Below are 13,140 nucleotides of genomic sequence, written 5' to 3'. Positions count from 1 at the left end.
GTAATGTGATTTTCTAAGGGAATATCAATGTGTATATGCATGAGAAAGGGTTTATGTCATGTTTCCACCAGTACCTTCAAGAGAGGGTCTGCGTGCTCTAGGTACCAGCCCGCCACACAATGTCCAGCCTCGTGGTAGGCCACTGTCTTCTTCTCTGCCGGCTGTAGGATCTGAGTCTTCTTCTCAAGACCTGCATTAGGGTAAACATTTGCCTTACAAATAATTTATCAAGGTAAACATAGCTTAAACCTTTGAGTAATCTATGAGCTTCGTTCTGAGAAAACTGGGCTTAATGCATGTTCGTAAAGTGTCATCCCAGTTTAGCCTGTGCTGCCTGCACTTCCATATGCTTTATGACAAAACTGGATGTTCCCTAGGGAGAGACTTTCTTTCAACAAAAAAAACCCATAAAAATGGAAAGTGTTGTTATGGATGAGCCTGTGCCAACTGCACAGGCAAATCTAGGACAACACTTCATGCACATGTTTGTAGTCTAGTTTTCACACAATGAAGCTCCTATAATTATGCCCCCCTTCGAAGAAGAGGGGGTATCTTGTTTTGATGGATTACGGTCGGTCTGTCGGTTGACCAGTTCGTTTCTGATCAATGGATTGACTGATTGGTTTGATACTTCACATGTGAATTGGACTTGGACAGTAGATGACCCCTATTGAAATTGGGGTCAAAGGTCAAGGTCACTGTCACAATAAGTGTGAAAAATCGTTTCAAATCAATAACTCATCAACAAATTGACAGATTGGCTTGATACTTCACATGTGCATTGGCCTTGGAAAGTTATGACCCCTATTGAAATTGGGGTCTCTAGGTCAAAGGTCAAGGTCACTGTCACAATAAGTGTGAAAATCATTTCTAATCAATAACACTTTAATGAATTGACTGATTGGCTTGGTACTTCACATGTGCATTGGCCTTGGACAGTACTGTAGATAACACCTATTGAAATTAGGGTCACTAGGTCAAAGGTCCCTGTCTCAAAAAGTGTGAAAATAGTTTTTGATCAATAACTCGTCAAAGGATTGACCGATTGTCTTGATACTTCACATGTGCATTTGCCTTGGACAGTAAATGACCCCTATTAAAATTGGGGTCTCTAGGTCAAAGCCCTGTTTGGGGGGGGGGGGGGGCATGTCTTCGACCTGAACTCTTGTTGTTCTAGACCTGCCATAGGGCAAACATTTGAGTGATTATTGCTACACATGCTTTAACAACAATAAATTACCTTACAGACATACCAATCGGGCCCAGTACTTAGGAAGCTCGAATTATACTTCAAGTAAAATTGCTGTGTCAAGTTGAAATTCAATGTATTGAGCTTTGAAGATGGTAACATGTTAATCACATTAGCATTTTTACATGCAGTGAACATTGTAGTGTACAGAATTTCAAATCTTTAACATAACATTGCTAGTGACTGAATAAATGTTATTCATTTTTTACAAATCCCTAAGTAACTTAGTGAATACATGCCCAGAAATTATTTCCCTCTATAGAATGGGCCATTATTGGGTGTCACAACCTATGAAACATAACTCTCAACCACGACTTAATTATCCACTAAAATTGTAATTTTAAGTCCATAGTCTAAAATCAGACAAGTTAAAAATCATTGATTTAAAGTTCAAACTCCCTCTGGCTCAAAATTTTCTGTAGCCAAATTTACCATTTTGTGTCTTAATTCTTATTATTTTGGATATTTTACGGGTCATAATGTACAAAACTTGTAGCCAAATAGAATTTTTTGTAGCCAAATTTCCTTGTTTGTAGCCAATGACTAATTTGGCGAATGGCAGAGTAAGTCCTGCCAAAATGCCAGATATAATAAATCAACAAACTTTAATGTAAAATGAAAGAATCTGTAGTATTTGTTCCCTTATTGTATAAGTATAAGAATAAAGAATGATTCATCGGGAAAGACAGTGGAATACAAACAGCCCATAGTATATATACAACCTGCTACAACTCTTTCTGTAGCCTTGTCGAAATCAGACATCTCAATTGTCTTCTTGCTGTCTCGAGCTGCAATCAGGGCTGCTTCATTACAAACATTCATGATATCAGCGCCTGGAAACCGAATGGTAAGCAAAAATTATAATGTATGTAAGGAATACCTTATTGCGTCCATAGGATTAAAAATGCTGATGAAAAAAATGAAATGTGCCACTGAACTGGACGAGTTACGTTCATGCATATTTTCATAGCCGTGTGAGTACAAACATTAACATAACTAGTCCACACAATGTATAAGTTCATAGCCTTGTGAGTACAAACATTAACATAACTAGTCCACACTATGTATAAGTTCATAGCCTTGTGAGTACAAACATTAACATAACTGAACATAACTGGTCCACACTATGTAAAAGTTCATAGCCTTGTGAGTACTAACTTTAACATAACTAGTCCACACTATGTATAAGTTCATAGCCTTGTGAGTACAAACATTAACATAACTAGTCCACACTATGTATAAGTTCATAGCCTTGTGAGTACAAACATTAACATAACTAGTCCACACTATGTATAAGTTCATAGCCTTGTGAGTACAAACAATAACATAACTAGTCCACACTATGTATAAGTCCATAGCCTTGTGAGTACAAACATTAACATAACTAGTCCACACTATGTATAAGTTCATAGCCTTGTGAGTACAAACATTAACATAACTAGTCCACACTAGTTCATAGCCTTGTGAGCACAAACATTAACATAACTAGTCCACACTATGTATAAGTTCATAGCCTTGTGAGTACAAACATTAACATAACTAGTCCACACTATGTATAAGTTCATAGCCTTGTGAGTACAAACATTAACATAACTAGTCCACACTATGTATAAGTTCATAGCCGTGTGAGTACAAACAATTACATAACTAGTCCACACTATGTATAAGTTCATAGCCTTGTGAGTACAAACATTAACATAACTAGTCCACACTATGTATAAGTTCATAGCCTTGTGAGTACAAACATTAACATAACTAGTCCACACTATGTATAAGTTCATAGCCTTGTGAGTACAAACATTAACATAACTAGTCCACACTATGTATAATTTCATAATTTTGGTATAATGAACATGAACAAAACTAGTCCACACTATACACAAGTTCATAGCCATGTGAGTATAAACATAACTAGTCCACATTCTGTATAATTTCATAGCCTTGGTATTATTAACATGAATAAAACTAGTTCACACTATGTATAATTTTATAGCCTTGATATAATTTACATGAACAAAACTAGTCCACACTATTTATAATTGAACTGCCGTGTGAGTCAAAACAAAAGCTGAATATAACAGGGTTCATACAGATTTTCTTGAATGAAATTCAAGCACTTTTAAAGCACTTTTCCAGGGAAAAAATCCAAATTCAAGCACTTTTTTAGTCCCACATACTGAAAAATGTATATTATTTTAGTGTCCAATACTGACAACATTTTTCGCTAAATTGGTACCTTCTTGCTCAACATTCTTTGTGTCTTACAACAGTCTGCACTTCCCTGATACCGAAACAACTGTATTAATCAAAAGTAAGATATTTCATAATGATATAGTACCGTAATTGACCAAAAGCATTACACATACCAAAACAAAACCCGTTATTTGTATTGAATATGTATTCTAAATGTTCACCCTTCTGGTGGCTTTACAACGCGGATTCCTCCATACTAGCCATCTCTATATCTGTTCTGCATACTTAGAATTGGCGTTGTCAATAACCCAAGGGTTCTTCAAAAGCAACCCTTTCTGAAAAATGCACTTATTCACTGGCATATTTCAACTTGTACGCACCGTAATGGCATAATGTATAAAATAAAAACAACGAAGTAGACCAATTGGCGACAAATGAGTAGTAGTAACCTCCCTTACATTATAAAACCCGTACCGATCCAGTACCTGCTTGTATAAACAGATCGGAACTGTCATAAATCTGGAAAAAAACAACGACTTCGGACTCATGGATAAGACATGAAAATATGTATGTTTACCCTCAGTACAGGCACCATGTACTTAAACAAACGCCACTCACTGCGGTGTTCATCTCACTGTGTTTGCTTACCAATATGAACCCCGCGATGAGTGTTCATACAATGTCGCAGGGCCGTTTGCCATAATTCAAAAACCGCGAATCACCGCAGAACCATAATATAAACGGCCGTGTTCATTGTGTTCGCTTAAAATAAAATAATTCAACATAAACGTATTGTATTGATCCCTTTCATTTAAAAGTGATAATGAATAATGTTTTCAACACCCATGCCCATGACAGTGTTTTTTGTCTTATAAAACGTCGCGTATAAAAGAAAACAGTGTTCGCACCTAGCTGTAGGATACAGCACCTGGAGGAGTGTTAATTGAGTGTTCGATTATTCAATTAACAGTTTGAAGCCAAGGAGAACTCATAACTGATTGTAGTAATCGTATTATCCCGAGTCTCCAGATTCCCCTATACATACGTTTCAACTGTCTCAATCGCATACATGCAACTTCTCCCATCTTTATCCATTATTAAATAATCCCATATATGCCCCATTTCCATTTTTAAAATCAAATTATGGGTAGGTTATATAAACGATAATTAAGAGTCATAAACACAAACGTTTGCAATTTTCGAAAGTATCAAATGAATTTCCTCATATAATTCTATTTAAAGATTTGATGAAAAAAGCGCCCAATCAGGACAGTTGTATTCCAACATGTGTAAATCATCTGACATGCTTTGCACGCATCGTGTACAGCTATTTTAGGTTACAACTTCTACATGAAATAAATGAATTTCTTTGTTCTAATAAAAAGTGCGCGAAAATTGCCGTGGGTTCAGATAGGAGGAGCGATCAATATCATCGGATCGATATGACGTGAAAATATCTGAAAGCTTGGAAATAATAAATCTGTTTTTAACATTTTTAATTGTTGTTATTTCATTTTCAAGCACTTTTCCAGCCAAATTCAAGCACTTTTCAAGGCTATGGTTAAAAATAAGCACTTTTAAGCACTCCGGATCGTTTTTAAGCACTTTTCAAGATAAACCTTGATTTTCAAGCACTTTTCAAGGTCTGTGCGAACCCTGTATAAGTAGTTCACAAACTTTTTGGATGACACTCGCATATACTTTAAGTGACTACCACAGCAAATCATTACCTGAAAATCCAGGAGTTAATGCAGCCATTTTTCTTGCCAAGTCATCTTTGTTTATTTCTGTTTTTAAATTCTTGAGATGCACTTTAAATATTGATGCCCTGGAAAGAGACAAAACATGCATCAACTGAATCAACAGATAGGTCTCACTTGAAAAATTGCTGATGAAACAATTAATATTTGTAATTTGTAATTAAAAAAAATTGTCCCCAAAGATACTTTTTGTGTGAACATCATATATATATATATAGTGGTAGTAAAATTATTACGAATGAATTGTTAATAGAGTATGTGCACTACAACAGCACCGTGGTGTTTGTACATTATTATTTAAGTACTTGATATTGAGTTTGAATTGCACTTGGACAATGTATGGACAAATATTGTTTGGACTTTGTATATTCAGGGACGACACTTTCTGCTTTTATGTATTTTTTGTTTAAATGAAGTGTAAGTTTAAAGACAAGAGCACCGCCTTTTAAAGGTGAAGGGACATATCTCAATTTCAATCACAAAGGAGGGAGGGGTGGAGTGGAGAGGGGTGTATAGTGTGGGGTTGTGGTCATTTATTACATAATCTTCCAAAAATGCAAAAAAATATGAAAAAAAATAAAAAATTGGGGGGGGGGGGGGATATATTTGTGTTTTTTTACCATGTTTAAAAAAAAACATTCAGGGGGGGGGGGGGGGAGAAATTGAGGGGGGTATAGTGTGAGGGTGTGGTGGTCATTTATTAGATGATCTTTAAAAAAAATAATTGGGGGGGGATTCGGGGGGCGTGGGGGATGGTTTGGGTGGAGTCTATTGTGGTATGATGTCAGGTAAGAGTTGTTTTGTCAAAGTATCAATCAAATCTAATCATAAATAAAGAAGTTATGGCAATGTTAGCAAAATTTTATAATTTGACCTTGAGAGTCAAGGTCATTCAAAGGTCAAGGTCAAATTCAACTTGCCAGGTACAGTACCCTCATGATAGCATGAAAGTATTTGAAGTTTGAAAGCAATAGCCTTGATACTTATGAAGTAAAACGGATCTATACACAAAATTTAACCATATATTCGAAGTTACTAAGTCAAAAAAGGGCCATAATTCCGTAAAAATGACAACCAGAGTTATGCAACTTGTCCTTTACTGTCTCCTTATGATAGTTTGTGAGTGTTCCAAGTATGAAAGCAATATCTGTGATACTTTAGGGGTAAAGTGGACCAAAACACAAAACTTAACCAAATTTTCAAGTATAAAGGGCCCATAATTCCGTCAAAATGCCAGTCAGAGTTACATAACTTTGCCTGTACAGTCCCCTTATGATAGTTAGTGAGTGTTGAAAGTATGAAAGCAATAGCTTTGATACTTTAGGAATAAAATGGAACTAAACACAAAACTTAACCAAAATTTTCAATTTTCTAAGTATAAAAAGGGCACATAATTCTGTCAAAATGCCACTCAGAGTTACATAACTTTGCCTGCACAGTCCCCTTATGATATTTAGTAAGTGTTGCAAGTATGAAAGCAATAGCTTTGATACTTAAGGAATAAAATGGACCTAAACACAAAACTTAACCAAAATTTTCAATTTTCTAAGTATAAAAAGGGCACATAATTCTGTCAAAATGCAAGCCAGAGTTATCTAACTTTGCCTGCCCAGTCCCCTCATGATAGTAAGTAAGTGTACCAAGTTTGAATGCAATAGCATTGATACTTTATGAGAAAAGTGGAGCTAAACGCAAAACTTAACCGGACGGAGACGCCAACGTGATGACAATAGCTCATTTTTTTTTTCAAAAAATAGATGAGCTACAAATGAACTTTTTATAAGTAATGTAATATAACAGTCGTGAAATTTTCATCAATATAAACTAATAATTGTAAAAAAAATACGGTATTTTAGAACTTTTCTTTTTTTTCGTCATTCGTGGTTGACAGTTCCTTTAAAGAAGTCCCTTCTTAAAGAAAATCCTATTTAGGGGGAAAGTGTCATCCCTTATTAGCCTATGCAGACTACTCAAGCTAATCCCCGACGACACTTGCAGCACCTGCATTTAGCCCAGTTTTCCTAGAACGATTTTTCCATTGACCTTTCAAATCACTCGCGTTACATACCTTCCTTTAATGTCTGGGGCGGCCACATAAATCTGTCTATCGAATCTTCCCGGCCTCAGCAGTGCCTCGTCCAGAGTGTCTATGATGTTTGTAGCGGCCATGACTACCACGCCTGACTCCGTCTGGAAACCTGTCAAGATAACAATTCAAATTTTGGTTGCTGAGTGTTGGTACTGTTGTATTTAAAATTTTCTTCCGTATTTAAAATTTTTTCTTAACCTTCATTTATTTTGCTGGTAAAAAGTATAACTTATAACGTTTGAAATTTTTCCCAAAAAGAGGATTTCCCCTTTTTAAGCATTGTTTAAGTGCAATAAGACAGTCAATTTTTTGTTAACTGGGCATAAAAAGAGTCTTTCAAACTCACTTCATGATGACGTTTCAATGTAATTAATTGAGAAATGTAAAAGTTTTGACTACACCACAAACTACTGAAGACAAACCCAAAGACTGTTCAACAGCATGACACCTGTATAACCCTCCCTGAGGACCTATGATAAACACACATTAAATAAGCCTCGTTCTAGAGAAATTGGACTTAATGCATTTGCAGTCCACCAACAAACAAAAATCATAAAATTGGAAAGTGTTGTCCCTGATTAGCCTGTGCGGGCTTTACACCAATTCATTAGCCCAGTTATCCCAGAAGCAGGCTAAATTTATTAACTGTGTACCATCCATTTCCACAAGGATCTGGTTGAGTGTGTTCTCCCGCTCACTGTTGCCTCCAAAGCCGCTCATCCTGCTTCTCTTCTTCCCGATGGCGTCCAGCTCATCAATGAACAGGATGCAGGGGGCGTTCTCTCTCGCCGTCTTGAACAAGTCTCGCACCTGGCAGCAAAACAGCACCAAATTAATTTCCATGCCTTTTTTGACAGTATCTATGGGTCCGTTAAATGGGCCCATTCCAAAAGCTTAATGGTAAAAATAATGTGATATTGTTTGAACAATTTGAAAAGAAAAAAATCCCATGATTATAATACCTCAATAGTATTTTAATAACAGCTAACAAAGTATATAAAAATATAAATTAAATGATTTTTTTTCTTATAATTTGTATTATTATAAGGAGTTATATTCAATCAGTTTTTCTCGAATCAGTGGACTTTTAGCGAGAAAAAAATTCCCAATCCCAAAATAGCATTTCTCAGTAAAATGTCCAAATGGGCCTGGAGTGCCATAGGAAAACTTAAGATAATCCCTTAAATTTATTATCATGAAATTCTTCAAGTCCCTGGCTATTTCATATTCACCTCTTATAAAATTAAATGACTTAAGCAAGTAATTCATTTCATACCCCTTCCTTATAGAGTGCCTTTGGGAAAGAACTCCCTTAAATTTATAATTATGAAATTCTACAAGTCTTTTTCTACTTCCTTTTTACCTCTTTTTACATTCAAATGCCCTAAGAAAGATTCCATTACTACAATTACTCATATACATCACTTTGTAAGCAAAAACATTGGACTTCAACGAAAACTTGATAAACAAGGGACAAAATTGTCACAAAACCAGGTTTTCATTGTGAAAAAAAATGTGATAAAGGGAGAAAACTCAAACTAAACTTTTGAAATGAACAAACAAAATTAACCCCCTTTGTAAGTTTTTTTTTTTTTAAATCTATTTTTAGTCGTGGCGACCTTGACATTGGAGATATTGACGTGATTCTTTCGTGCGACACACCGTCCCATGATGGTGAACAAATGTGCCAAATGATTTTAAAATCTCACAATGAATGACATAGTTATGGCCAGGACAAGCTCATTTATGGCCATTTTTGACCTTTGAACTCAAAGTGTGACCTTGACCTTGGAGATATCAACGTAATTATTTCGCGCGACACACCGTCCAATGATGGTGAACAAATGTGCCAAATGATTTTAAAATCTGACAATGAACGACATAGTTATGGCCCGGACAAGCTTGTTCCGCCCGCCCGCCAGCCAGCCCGCCAGCCAGCCCGCCAGCCAGCCAGCCAGCCCGCCCGCATTCGCCAATCTAATAACCAGTTTTTTTCTTCGGAAAACCTGGTTAAAAATGTTCATGTTAAGATTTCCTTAAACATCTGTGTGAAAACTGCCCCTACCCACGCTTGACTTGATGGGAAAATGTTCTTGTTAAAATGTCCTTTAAAATGTTAGCAAAAACTACATCAACCCATTTAAAAATAACAGTCATTAGACTGAAAGAAATGATACATTAGCATTTGCAAATCTACTGGGTACAAATATTGTAGCTACCTCTCAACATCCTATGTTTTATTGTGCATAAGTTTGCAATCATCACGTCTTAACTTTAAAAGATGATTAAATTCTTAAAACTCAAATTACAGATAACAAAAATATACCAGATCAGAATAGGAATGTATAACTGATAATAACACAGCATCACACTTCATGAACCAGTGTTTTTGCAATCTTGTTCAAATTTGGAAAAAAATTACAGGCCCATTCCAATAGGAAAAAAGAACATGCATTTTCCCAAATAGGACCTAAAATTCCTGATTTAAGGTTGCTGACAACATACCCTTAAGGCCCCACTACATTCACAACAATCCCTTGAAAGCCCCACTACATTCCAGCATACCCTTGAGGGCCCCACTACATTCACAGCATAACCTTTAGGGCTTCACTAGTCACAACATAACCTTGAGGGCCTCACTACATTCACAACATACCCTTGAGGGCCTCACTACAGTCACAACATACCCTTGAGGGCCCCACTACATTCACAGCATACCCTTGAGAGCCCCACTACATCCACAACATACCCTTGAGGGCCTCACTTCATTCACTACATACCCTTGAGGGCCTCACAATATTCACAACATAACCTTTAGGGCTTCACTCCAGTCACTACATACCCTTGAGGGCCCCACTCCAACGTACATCTCCACAAATTCTGAGCCTGAGGTTGCGATGAACGGTACCCCAGCCTCCCCAGCGGTTGCCTTGGCAAGAAGGGTTTTACCAGTACCAGGCGGGCCGTTCAGAAGGGCCCCTTTGGGGATCTTTGCACCAAGGTCTATGTATTGCTGGGGATTTTTGAGAAAGTTTACAAACTCCATGATTTCTATTTTGGCCTCCTCGCATCCCGCAACATCCCTGAAACAAATATTGTTACATTAAATAATTACACACATTATCTTAAAAGTTTTGATTAATTAATACTACCAAGAATATTGGCCCAGTATCAAGAAAGCCCTAAAATTGTTCTATGCTCAACTCAGAACATGAGGTTTGAGTATCCACTCAGATGGGTATTCAGAATGTCAGGAAGCTCATGCACAATCTCGGCTATAAAAATATTTATTTATAAATTCTAAATCTCAGGGTTGAGTCGCACTCAATGCTCACAAAAGCTTTATGAATACTTAAGTGAGCACTCATCCAAAAAATTGAGAAAAAAATATATTTGAGTAAGAATATTGACTAAAGTATGTTCCTTGTACAGGATCCTGGTGTACCTAGTGGATATTGGAAAACTTGATGATTACCCAAATTGTACTCAATAAAATCGATACTGCAAATACGAAAATTGGATTCATTATTCTGTGTATTATAATTTTGTAGATTCCAATAGATAAAATCAAATCACTATCAGATTTTAAAGTTTGAAAATATCTAAAAAATAAGCTTACTTAAATTTGACATCCAGATTTTTCTGCACTATTTTTGCTTTTGATTTCCCAAAGGTTGAGAATGGGTTGGATCCACCTGCGCCCATGCCGCGACGTGAAGCCTGTGGAACAAACAGATTAACTGAATAGGGGTCTCATTCGGGGAAAACTGGGCGAAATGCAGCTGCATAAAGTGTCGTCCCATATTAGCCTATGCAGTCAGCACAGGCTAATCAGGGAGAAGACTTTCCGCTTGTATGCTATTTTTCATTGAAAGGAAGTCTCTTCTTAGTGGAAATCCAATTTAGGTAAATTGTCCTCCCTAATTTGCCTGTGTGGACTGCACAGGCTGATCAGGGACGACACTTTCAGCATATGCATAAGCCTTGTTTTCTCATAAAGATTGTCATTTAGTTTCAGTTTATATCATTCTTTTTGATATTGCAGGGGAAGCAAATACTTTACCCACCCTGACAGTGGGTTCAGTCACAAATTTCTTTAGTTTTATTTGAGCCGCACTGAGAGAATGGGGCTTAATGGATGTGTTTAAATTATTGTCACACATTACCCTGTGCAGTATGCACAAGCTAACAAGGGACAACACTCTCTGCCTTTAAACTGGATTTTTGCTAAGACAAGACTTCATTCACATCATGATGAATGTTTTTTTTTAATAAATAGCATGTTTCCCTGAGTCAATTCTAAGTAAAAGTTAAGATTGGTCACTGTGCAATCAGGAACTTGAAGAAGAGCAAAGCATTTATATGTATATGCCGCGGTTACACTGACCTAAGAAAAAACTATAAGCCGTATATTTGATACTAGCCCATATGTATTGTAAATTCCACATGTTATTAGTTTCAATTGACAAATCAGTAATTAGTAATGCATGTAAACATATCAAAGAAGCTTTTGCTACCAGAAATACAATCCAAAATAATACTGGTAAATTCAAATTCAGTACCGCCTCCATAGAACTTTCTTGTCTTGCAATTAATTGTGTTTATTTTTTATATTTATCTTTTTAAATGACTATTGATGTTATATTATATTATGTTGTTATACATATTAATGTGACAGAGAATAATGTGTATATGTAAGTATGAAGACGATGTAGTGTAACATAAGTCTGAATAAATTGTCTGTCCGTCCATCTGGGAAATTACCGCAATTTTATATAAATGTTTTTATATGCTATTTCAATAATTAAAGGTATAAAACATTTCATTTCGCAAAAGTATGGAGAAATTATAACACAAATAACCCATGCACTAAATAATGACCTTAAACCTTTACGTAACAAAGCAAACTCTTACCGTATATACAATATACAGTAAAATCAGGACAGGAGCCAGAGTGAATATCATGTCCCACTTGAATCCCTTCCTGAAAAACAGATATAGTTTTCTATATGAGCAATGTGTGCCACAAAACGTACATATACGAATACAGTTATAGGGGCTGCGAGTCTTAAGTTTAGTATTAATGTGTGCCACTAATCATACATATACCAATACAGTTATAGGGGCTGTGAATCTGCATTTGGTATTAATGTAAGCCACAAATAATACATATAGCAATACATTTATAGGGATTGTGAGTCTGCATTTGGTATTAATGTGTGCCACAAATCATACATATACCAATACAGTTCTTGGGGCTGTGAGTCTGCATTTGGTATTAATGTGTGCCACAAATCATACATAAACCAATACAGTAATAGGGGCTGTGAGTCTGCATTTGGTATTAATGTGTGCCACAAATCATACATAAGCCAATACAGTTATAGGGGCTGTGAGTATTGAGTTTAGTATTAATGTGTGCCACAAATCATACATATACCAATACAGTTATAGGGGATGTGAGTCTGCATTTGGTATTAATGTGTGCCACAAATCATACATAAGCCAATACAGTAATAGGGGCTGTGAGTCTGCATTTGGTATTAATGTGTGCCACAAATCATACATAAGCCAATACAGTTATAGGGGCTGTGAGTCTGCATTTGGTATTAATGTGTGCCACAAATCATACATAAGCCAATACAGTTATAGGGGCTGTGAGTCTGCATTTGGTATTAATGTGTGCCACAAATCATACATAAGCCAATACAGTTATAGGGGCTGTGAGTATTGAGTTTAGTATTAATGTGTGCAACAAATCATACATATACACTTCAACACCGTTATTTCGAAGTCGTCGGGACCGTTAAAAAAACTTCGGATTAACGATAATTCGAAATAAACATTTG

General features: G+C 36.2%; 1 protein-coding gene across 1 annotated transcript in view; it reads right to left on the bottom strand.

The window, feature by feature from the left end:
• Nucleotides 1–13,140, bottom strand: part of LOC127843795 (AFG3-like protein 2) — a 45,303-nt gene that overhangs the window by 6,108 nt on the left and 26,055 nt on the right. The window contains exons 7-14 of the mRNA XM_052373594.1: nt 12,206–12,275; nt 10,911–11,011; nt 10,134–10,374; nt 7,945–8,101; nt 7,271–7,400; nt 5,173–5,270; nt 1,972–2,082; nt 75–190 (exon numbers count right to left, since the gene is read on the bottom strand). Coding sequence (XP_052229554.1) covers nt 75–190; nt 1,972–2,082; nt 5,173–5,270; nt 7,271–7,400; nt 7,945–8,101; nt 10,134–10,374; nt 10,911–11,011; nt 12,206–12,275 — 1,024 coding nt within the window. The remainder of the gene's footprint in view (nt 1–74; nt 191–1,971; nt 2,083–5,172; nt 5,271–7,270; nt 7,401–7,944; nt 8,102–10,133; nt 10,375–10,910; nt 11,012–12,205; nt 12,276–13,140) is intronic.

This window comes from Dreissena polymorpha, chromosome 9 (assembly GCF_020536995.1).
Source record: "Dreissena polymorpha isolate Duluth1 chromosome 9, UMN_Dpol_1.0, whole genome shotgun sequence".
NCBI classification, from domain to species: domain Eukaryota; kingdom Metazoa; phylum Mollusca; class Bivalvia; order Myida; family Dreissenidae; genus Dreissena; species Dreissena polymorpha.
The sequence above is the reverse complement of the archived record's forward strand: the minus strand, read 5'-3'. Positions and strand labels throughout refer to the sequence as shown.